Here is a 10,551-nt window from a genome sequence, read left to right as displayed (position 1 = left end):
CTTATTTTTGTTCAGGAAGTGGAGTACTGGTTTTTGGAAAGTCCCTGGTGCTTGTTGGTGTATCACAGTATCTTCAATGAAGGGTTAGGCACCTTGTAAAACTTTTTACTGTCTGACTTTGTCAATTCAGAAATTGTAGGCTTTTTTTTTGAGTCTATGGTCATTTCTGCTACTTAAGCACTAGATGGCACCTCAAGCCTGGTTTATCCTAAGTCTGTGGATGATGTCTTGCTAAGAACAAACTGAGAGTGCCTAAGAGTAATAGTCTATCCTTGACAGCTTAACTTTGGAGCCACAATGAACACTGATACCTCTTGTCTGGCAACTGGCCCAGGGTAAGTCACTGTTAAAGATTTCTGCTTACTCCTCGGCTTCTTCATGGAGAACTAGTCCTATGCTCCTATGCAGTGACTTGGCACTCACTTTTACTTCTTTGTGTTTGGTTTGTGGTCATATATCAAGGAAGTCAGTCTCACCAAAAAGTAGGTCCCTTCCCAGTGCCAGGCATACCTCAAGGTTCCATCTACAAAGTTTGGTCTGGGAGATAGCGACATTTTGGCCCTGTCATGTAACAGGTCTCAGTGTTTTGGTTCAGGCACTGAGCTCTAAGAAGTAGTTTTATCCTCACATTCCTTCCCTGCACCTCAGTTGGTGGGATGCTCTTGCTGCTCTTCTGTCTAAGGTTGAGAGTGGGCTGGTGCACGCAGTCCCTAAGTTACTATGCTAGGGAGGGGCCAGATGCTCAGTTTGAGGATATAGGCCTGAGACCAGGGGTCATGGGACCCTGATTGGCATTGGGTTTCAAGTCTACAGTCTGGATTTAATTCTCTTTCCCAAGTGGGAGGTGTCTTCTGCTCAACTTCTTGGAGGAGAGGGAGGGGGCACCACAGGCAACTCTTTTCTTTCTGCTTCCTTCACTGTTTCTTTTAGGGACCAGCAACATTGGGACTTTCCCTGACCTCCTGGGAACCTGTGCACACTGTTTAAATTGGTGTCTGCAGAGGAGATGATCACTGCACCATCTCACTCAGTTGCCATCTTTCTGACAATCTTGTAATGCATTTCCCTGCTTCATTTGAATACTTTCAAATGTTAATTTACTTTATTAACACCTGATAATTATAAATATATGCATATATATGGGTACAGTGTGATATTTTAACACATGTATGCAGTATGCTCTGATAAAACCATGTTACTATTTATATGACACACTTTGAGCTTCTTTATTGGTCTGACTTTTTAATACTTTCAGCATTTGAGCCTCTCTTATAATTCTTCATAACATTCTATTGTTTAGATCACTATGCTGTGGATCACTATGAACCATTACTTCTGTCTGCCTTCCAATACCCCTTAACCAACCTTTAGTCTTCCTTCTTCTCCTCTTCCTAATTCCCAGTGCTCTACAATCTGACTTCTTCAGGTTTTTGTATATGAACAACATATTTCTCTTTGTGTTTCTGGTTTATTTCAATTAATAGTCTGTCCTTCTCTTCTGACATTTTTGCTACAAATGGCAGGATTTTGTTGTTTCTTTATGGCTGAGTAATGTTCAATAATGTACTTATTTATCAGCAACAATTTCTTAAATGATTTACATTTACTATAGATAGTGCTGAAATACTGTTTAATAATTTTTCTTCTCCATTGTCTAATGTATCGTAAGGGTTTGAGAAATCAAGTGGAATGTATGTAGAACTGGATTTGTTGTAATTTTCTTATGGACCAACAGTTATTTCTTTAACGGAAACAAAATGTTACCTGTTACATGATTGCAGTCACAATGCATATAGAGAAGCAAGACTGAGCCCATGTCTATCAAAATTTACTGGAAGTTTTATATTATTATTAATATTGCTAACCAGTACCCAACAGAAGGATATGTCATAGAAGACGACAAAATTGTCAGTGGTAGGTAACTTTATGTTGAATTTAAGTACTGTTTTAAAGCATTAAGAAAGCCAATGAAATATGAGATAGCATTTAAACATTTTCAGTGAGTGTGGTGGCTTGAAAGAAAATGCCCCTTAAAGTGCATGGCACTATTAGGACGTGTGACCTTCTTGGAGTAGGTGTGACCTTGTTGGAGGAAGTGTGTCTCTGTGAAGCTGGGCTTTGAGATCTCATATATGCTTTAGCCACTCCGAGTCTTGTTTCACTTCCAGTTGCCTTTGATTAAGATGCATTGACTCTCAGCTTCTTCTTCAACACCATGTCCTCTTGCATGCTGCCTCGTCCCACAATGATAATGGAATGAACCTCTGAACTCTAAGCCACAACCACAATTAAATTTTCGCTTTATAAAAGTTGCTGTGGTCATGGTGTCTCTTCACAGCAATACTAAGACAGTGAGCATAGTAAGTTTCTTGACACATTTTGAGAAAAACTCCCAGAGTGTGAACTGTAGGAACTGACATGAGATGCTTCATGTGTAACTAGAAGTGAATATAACTCCATCTATTGTGAGAGGAAACGATTATAATATGCTGTGCACACGTGCATATAGACTATTGTGTATGTATACAATGTTATAATAATCTGTGTACATGTGGATATAGATAATTGTGTATGTATATAATGCTTGACAATACCAATGAGAGGGATGTATTTCAAGGAGCTTACAGTGGTATAGAATAGTTCTCCATGTCATTTCCATTTTCCCTAATTTCCTATTACAGCAAAGAGCTACAAAGTACTATTTCCCCACTTTCAAAGCATGATGGCTAATCTTGGTTGTCAACCTGACTACATGAAGACTCAACTAAATTCACACTTCTGGGCACTCCTTTGAGTGATTTTCTTAATTATATTATTTGAAGCAGAAAGACCCACCGTAAACTGGGGCCACACCTTCTGGCGGTAGCTCATATCAAAGGACACAGAAGAAGGAAGCATTGCTTTTTGCCTGCTTTCCCTCACTCTTCCTGGCAAGTTCTTCTATCCTGTTGCTATGTCCAGTATTAAATCGAACTTCTTCAGGATTCTAATGTAGTCTGAAAACTGCATTTCTCTAGGAATCCTCCAGGCTCCAGCTCCTCACTGGGACTGCGAAGACATCCAGCTTCGTGAGTGAAACAGTTAGTGATTCCTGGCCTTTCTGTCATGAGACGGCCATTGGTGGACTATTTGGAGGCCGTCTATATTGCCAGGCAGTCTAATGCATCCTCCATTAGTATATGTGTTCACTCTATCAGTTCTGTTCTTTAGAGAACTCCAGCTAGTACTCAAACTCTTTATCAGGATAGAAACCGATTGCTGAATACATTATTTTGAATAAAAGAGAGCACAAAAGATTGGTAGATACTTTTTATTTATTCGTATAGATATTTAACTGGACATGTAGAATTGATTTTTATCATTTTCTTACAAATAAAATTCCAGAACACTGCTGTTATCTCATGGTGTCAAAATTTTTGGAAAAGATTGACTTGAAAATTTAAGGCAGGAAATAGTTCAACAAAAGTTCTTAGTTTTGCACAACAATGTATAGTTTTGTTTACAAAATGATGGAATTTCCTTAAGAATTTTCTTCTACTGCCACATTAAAAGTTCTTAAATTCTAAACAGGTTTTTTTTTATATGTTACTAGTTTCTACCAATAATCTTTATTTTTAAGTATAAGTGAAGATGTATCTAAGGTTTTCTAAATTTGATGTAGTGTGCTTTCCTAATTCCTAAAAGAACAGACTAGTTGATCAGGAAGTACTGAATTGCAACAGCACACAAAATGGCAATAAGTGCAAATCCTATCAGAAGGGTTAAAACAAAGGTATCATCACTCATTTCTGTCTTGTACTTTTCATTGTCATTGTGGTTCCCTCTTCCTTTCCCTCCACTCCCTTTGCCATGCCCAGACTGATGCTTATAAGTTGACAAAAGTGAGCTGGAGCTATATGGCCCCCAGAGCTCTTGCATGCCATCAGAATTTTCATATTGGCGTCCGGCACAGACCTTGAAGCGATATCTTGAATTTGCAAGATAGTTGGAAAAGGAAAAGGTGGTATTCGGTCCTTTGTAAATCTAAAAAAAAGGGATCAAATGAAAATTATAGTTTCTTTCTAATTAAAAGTATGTTGTGCATTTTTCAACAGAAAAACAACAAAATTCATTAGTTTAATGAACATGTTCACAGCAAAAGTAAAATTTTACTCAGTGTTTTGGTGTAAGAGGTTCTTCTGTTTATGTGTTGCTTTCATTGGTTAATGAATAAAGAAACTGCTTTGGGCTTGATAGGGCAGAACTTAGGTAGGTAGAGAAGACAGAACTGAATGCTGGGAAGAAGGGCAGTGTGCAAAACTCCATGGATCTTCTGCCTGAGATGGATGCTGGTTAGAATCTTTCCGGTAAGCCACAGTAAAGTGCAATACACATATTAATGGAAATAGGTTAAACTAATATATAATAGTTATCTAAAAAGACTTTAGAGCTAATGGCCAAGCAGTGTTTTAATGACTATAGTTTCTGTGTGGTTATTCTGGGTGTAAGCTAGCTGGGCAGCCAGGACAAACAAATGGCCCCTCTCTCCTTGTAACAATTGGCGCCTTCAACGTGGTCAACTAACTCCACGTATTTCCAAGTATTGTTTATAAATGTTCTTTTACATTTAAAGGGAGATATGATATAAAGATGAATAATTTGCATTGGTATAGATCTTGCTTTATTGATACAAATTTAAGGTCAATTTTGTTTATATGTATTCGGATCTTGATTAAGGTATTGTGATTGTGTAGCTCATTTAAAAATGTAATGTATAATTAAGAAATATAGGTTAATAGATAATCATTTATAACAGTCAAGCTTGTAGTCATGTTAGTTAGATTTTCTAGATGTGCATAGATATATTTCATATGGATAGGCATTTTTCATATCTTTCAAAGACTACAGAAAATGGCATTTAAAATGTTTTAATAACTTAGAACTTTTCATGACAATGAGACACATCTGCTCCTGGCAGCACCAGCTACTTCAAGAGGAAGATGGAGATCAAAGAAGCTCCTTATGGAGTTTGGTAGCCATTTGGGCAAGAAACTGCTCTTGCCTGGACTGCTTCACTGGACATGCAGTACCCAGAGAGAGATGACTGCTGAACTTGCCTAAAGGAGAGATGGTCCTTCAGGCTTCCTGCTTCATGAAAGAGTCTATGAGACATTCTGCAGGACACAGAAGAAAGTAACTGAAAACTGCCAATATAGGCAGAACTGTCTTTGAAATTTCCTGATTCATGTAAAAGTCTGCTGGATACTATGGGTCAGTAGGCTGAAGATAAATTCCCCAATGTTATAGAAAAACCTTAGGTGACTGTATAGGCAGTGAGATGTCTCTGTCAATTCTAGAGTCTTGGAAGTTGCTTTCAATGCACTTTCTTTTTACTTAGGTAATATTATATCCTTCTAGAGTCTTTGATGGAGTTAAAGAATTTATAGTTATAATTCTCCTTAGTTATGATAAAAGATAAAGTAGATAAAAGTATTATAACTGTAATTCCTATTTGATACCTGTTTTGTTATATGTAATTTTACTATGTTAAAGTTAAAGCCTTTTTTTTGTTTAAACAGAAAAGGGGAAATGGTCTAGGAGGGTCTTCTGTTCATGTTGCTTTCATTAGTTAATGAATAAAAAAACTGCTTTTGATCTGATAGGGCAGAACTTAGGTAGGCGGAGAAGACAGAACTGAATGCCGGGAAGAAGGGCCAAATGAGAGACGCCATGGATCTTCTTCATGAGACGGACACTAGTTAGAAGCTTGCTGGTAAGCCACAGTCATGTGGCGTTACACAGATTAATGGAAATGGGTTAAACTAATATGTAAGATTTAGCTAATAATAAGTTAGAGCTAATGGTCAAGTGGTGTTTTAATGAATACAGTTTCTATGTGGTTATTTCAGGTGTAAGCTAGCTGGGTGGCCAGGAGAAACAAAGGGCCACTCTCTTCTTGTAACAGTGTTTCTAATGTTCTGAGGGGTTCCGTATTTATTAGATAATTATGTTCAATAAAGCATAAGAAAATCTTACAACTGTTGAGATTTAATTATTTTATATATGTACTTGAATCATGGATTGTGGTCAGTGGAATCAAGAAATAATAAACAATTCAGTGGTGGTAAGCTAATTAAATGAATAAGCTAGATTATGTACATTAATGTTACAGATGAAATGAAACTTTGGAATGAGATTTAATTACTTTAAACACCTTTAAAAATAACATACTACTCTTCAAAAGCTCTAAATACAGATGGACATAGAACTACAATTGCTTTCAAGACAGGGTTCTCTGTGTAGCCCTTGTTGTCCTGGAACATGATTTGGAGACAAGACCGACCTAGAACTCACAGATCTGCCTGTTTCTGCCTCCCAAGTGCTGGTAATAAAGATACACACTCTCACCATCATACTACTAACAAAACAAAACAAGACCTCATAGATCCCAGGATACCCTCAGACTTGCTATGTAACCAAAGAGTACCTTCATCCTCCTGTGTTTACCTGTCAAATGCTGAGGCTAACATCAGGGGCTATCGTTCCTGGCAGAATATTAAAGACTAAATGTGAAAGAATATACCTGTTCAGCTTTCTTTCCAGTGACGACTTGAAGACAGTAAACAATGGGATCACCTTTAATTGGCTCCAACGAATCCCATTTGATCTCACAACTGTTGCTTTTTAGTGGAAGTAATTTAGGGGCTGGAAAAGGAAAATTACATTTTAGAAATTTCTAGTTTTTTCTACATGATGCTGAATACATCAAAATGACTCAAACCACACAATCATTACAAGCACATGTAGACCTAATATGAGAAATAGATAACCATATTTAAAAAGGTACTTTTGTATTTTGAGAGATGCTTTCCCTAAGTAGCTGTGACTGGCCTAGAACTTGCTACAAAGATAAGACTAGCCTTGTGCTGGCATTAAAGGTGTACTTTACCACACCAAACAGAACAATACTTATTATTGAATTTACTTTTGTTATACCATCAGGCATCATTATTGTAGCAAAACCTTGATGAAGTTATCAATTAATAATGCATAATTAGATTTTCTATTAATATTTTTATAAATTCAAATTTTGTTATTTTTCCTTCTAGTATGTTTTACATTTAGAAATATTTTTATAAGGACAAGTAATTTTGTTTGAGGGGTGCAACAACTGTGTGAGGTCAGAAGTAGCACACTATTGATTTCATGTTGTTAGTCTCTACATTTTAAGAAAATGGGGCTTAAAGATATAGGGACGTTAGTCGGGAAAAAGAAGAAAGCATTATTGTCATCTAGGCAGAATTAATTTAATTTGAATGTGTTTCGGTTAGCATTCCACTGGAGAAGAATGATTTCATATTAGTGATTGAACTTGGGGACTAGAGAGATGTGTCAGCAATTAACAGCATGGGCTGCTCTTCCAGAGGACACAGGTTTAATTCCCAGCACCTACATGGTAGCTCACAAATATCTGTTATTCCAATTCCAGGGGATCTGACACCCTCACGCAGGCATACATGCAAGCAAAACCACCAATTCACATAAAATAAGAAAAAAAAACAAATAATGATTGAACTCATATGGAAAGATAGAATCAACCAAACATCACAACTGGGAGAGGGAAAAATAATCCTCAAACCTGGGACCTGCCAACTTGGACTCATTGTTAGTGTGATACATAGCATTTTACTGTTTTGATTGCAACATGCCTCCTGACCTTAGGACAACTGACTCCATGATAGAAGAATAATTTAGGCTGTAAAACTCAGCATTACGACAGCACCACCTGCAAATACTAAAACAAAGCCCTAACCCACCAAAGTCAATAATTCTGGGAAAGTCTCTAAATGTACTAACCATGTTTTTGGCTTCTGTAGTTCTGCTTCTGGCTAACTGTTTTTGTTAACCATATGCCAATCCAGACCATGTTTTTGTTTGTTTGTTTGTTTTTGCTTAAAAGCTCACCCTAAGACATCTCAGTGCTACAGTAACACCTGAAACACCTAGTGTAGTTTCAGACCTGCTAATAAATTCTTGCTATTGGCTTAAACCAATCTTTGAGCAGACTTCTCTGGTGGACACCATACAGTACTGATAAAAAGTTTAAATTAATAGTTTTAGAAATAAAGTTATGAGCCGGGCGACGGTGGCGCACGCCTTTAATCCCAGCACTTGGGAGGCAGAGGCAGGCGGTTCTCTGTGAGTTCGAGACCAGCCTGGTCTACAGAGCTAGTTCTAGGACAGGCTCCAAAGCCACAGAGAAACCCTGTCAAAAACCAAAAAAAAAAAAAATAAAGTTATGAAAGTTGATATATTAATTTAGTTTTAGTCAGTATAGCTACACCCATCAATTGATGACGTTTTTCATAAGAAAACATTTGAGAAAATATAATGTGTAGCAATGAATGAATATTACAATGTTGGCAGCACACCATTATGGAGACCAGGAGCCTGTGTTTTGCATGTGTATAGGTATGGGTACCAGTGTGTGTTCTTGGTACTCACAGAGACAGGGCATTGGATTCCTTGGAACTGGATTTACAGATGGTCATAAACCACCAAATGGGTGTTGGAAACATAACCTGGGTCCTATGCAAGATCAACCAGTGTTCTTAACCTTTGAGGCCGCTCTTTTCAGCTCCATGGCTTACTTTTAAATTTGCAGTGCTAAAATTAGATGATGTCTAAGATATTTGAAAAAATACTGATTTTCAGAGTCTTACTATTCCTTAAAAATGTATATTTTTCTGAGACAGAGCTTCTCTGTGCAACAGTCCTGGCTGTCCTGGAGCTCAATTTGTAGACCAGGCTGGCCTTATACTCAAAGACCCGCATACCTCTGCCTCCCAAGTGCTGGAATAAAATTTTGTGTGTGCTACCACTACTAGACCTGAAGTCTTGATAAATCTTTTCATTGTTCCTTAATTACACAATTAAGCACTACATTTTTATTATTCTATTAGTGAATTTAAAAATTACTATGGCATTTTTAAGATTTAATTTAAATTTCAAATTATTTATTTATTTAATGTATGTGGATGACATATACTTATGTCTGCACTATGTGTGCACCTGGTACCTGTGGAAACCAGATGAGAGCACTAGGTCTCCAGGAAGTGTAGTTAGAGATGGTTGTAAGCTTCCATGAAAGCCCTCGGAATTGAACCTGGGTTCTTTGGAAGAACATTCAGTGCTACTAATCACTGAAGCATCTATCTAGCCTCAAGACTTAATTTAAGTTAAATATTTTTTTTTTTTTGCTTTATGTGAGAGGGTGTCTCTGTGTAGGTCTGGATCCTGTCCTGAAATTTGCTCTGTAGACCAGTCTGGCCTCAAACTCACAGTGATCTGCTTGCTTCTGCCTCCTTGGGTGCTCAGATTATTGGCATGTGTCACTAGTGCCAGACTGTTTTTTAAATAATTTATTTATTATTATTTTATAGGCATTTGTGTTTTGCCTACATGTATGTCCACATAAGGGAGCCAGATACCCAGGAATGCAGTTACAGACAGTTATGAGGTCCCATATAGGTGCTGGGAATTGAACCCAACTCCTCTCTAAGAGCAGTCAATGCTCTTAACATTTAAACTCTCTCTCTAGACTCTTAATTTAATTTTCAATTTTTCAAAGAAAGTGAGAGGTTTCCTTATGGCTTTTTCATACGTTTTGAGTTTGTTTAGGTTCTCCATCAGCTGTGCATCTCAGTTTCCTGCTCCGTCTTACTACTTATACTCCTCAACCTCCTGAATCCCCTTCTCCTTTAATGTCATATGTGTTTCATGTCCTTTCTACCTCTTTCCTTAGAGTCTCCCCTAGTCTTATGATTTCTACTTTCCTCACCTCTACCCATACTGACTCTCACCTAAATACATTTATATAAAATTTAGAAGTCAGAATTTCCATGAGAGAGTGCATGTGGCATTTGTGCTTCTGAGCCTTGCTGCCTCTCTTGACTTAGCATTTTCTAATTACTGCTTATATATGTGTGCTGAGGAAGCTCTAAGAAAATGTTCTGCGTCTGCGCACATCATTTACCTTTAAGAGCACCAGGTGGGGTTTTTGTTGTAGTGAAAGTGTAGACATCAGACTGTGGTCCCTCACCAGCTTCATTACATGCCTGGATTTTAAACTTGTATTGTGTATATTCACTCAATTTTTGCACTTTGTGAGTCAGATCAGGCCCATGGTAAATGACAGAAAATCTGAGAGGAAAAAGATAAAGATTAGGGAAGCAATGTTATAATTAACAGTTGAACCCAAAAAAGTCAAAACAAGCCAGAAAGGGAAAACAAACAAAAAGGCAAAAAGAAATCAAGTCACAGGATCAATACTGTCAGGGTGGCAGGCTTTCTCTCTTTCTTCCATAACTTCTGTTCTCTGGTACTTATTTTGCATGAAGTAAAGGAAAAGTGGTTAGGAAGAAAGGAAAACGCACAGCTTAACCATGCACAAGAATTGAAAGTATTATGTCTCACACAGCCACATGTTCTTTTCATGTCTACTTCATTCACTGAAACCACAGATTAAGACTTTTGTGTGTATGTGTTTGTGTTTGTGTGTGTGTGTGTGTG

The 10,551-nt window shown here is 37.4% G+C and overlaps 1 protein-coding gene across 1 annotated transcript in view; it reads right to left on the bottom strand.

Moving 5' to 3' along the window:
* Nucleotides 1-3,690: 3,690 nt before the first annotated feature.
* The window catches only part of LOC101991435 (fibronectin type III domain containing protein 3C1-like), a 50,500-nt gene continuing 43,639 nt past the window's right edge, over nt 3,691-10,551 (bottom strand). Inside the window, exons 24-26 of the mRNA XM_026777418.1 lie at nt 10,016-10,182; nt 6,563-6,684; nt 3,691-4,023 (exon numbers count right to left, since the gene is read on the bottom strand). Coding sequence (XP_026633219.1) covers nt 3,691-4,023; nt 6,563-6,684; nt 10,016-10,182 — 622 coding nt within the window. The remainder of the gene's footprint in view (nt 4,024-6,562; nt 6,685-10,015; nt 10,183-10,551) is intronic.

The sequence above is a fragment of the Microtus ochrogaster genome, unplaced genomic scaffold (assembly GCF_000317375.1).
Source record: "Microtus ochrogaster isolate Prairie Vole_2 unplaced genomic scaffold, MicOch1.0 UNK65, whole genome shotgun sequence".
In the NCBI taxonomy this organism is placed as follows: domain Eukaryota; kingdom Metazoa; phylum Chordata; class Mammalia; order Rodentia; family Cricetidae; genus Microtus; species Microtus ochrogaster.
Note: the sequence above shows the minus strand (reverse complement) of the source record. Positions and strands in the feature narration are given on the sequence as shown.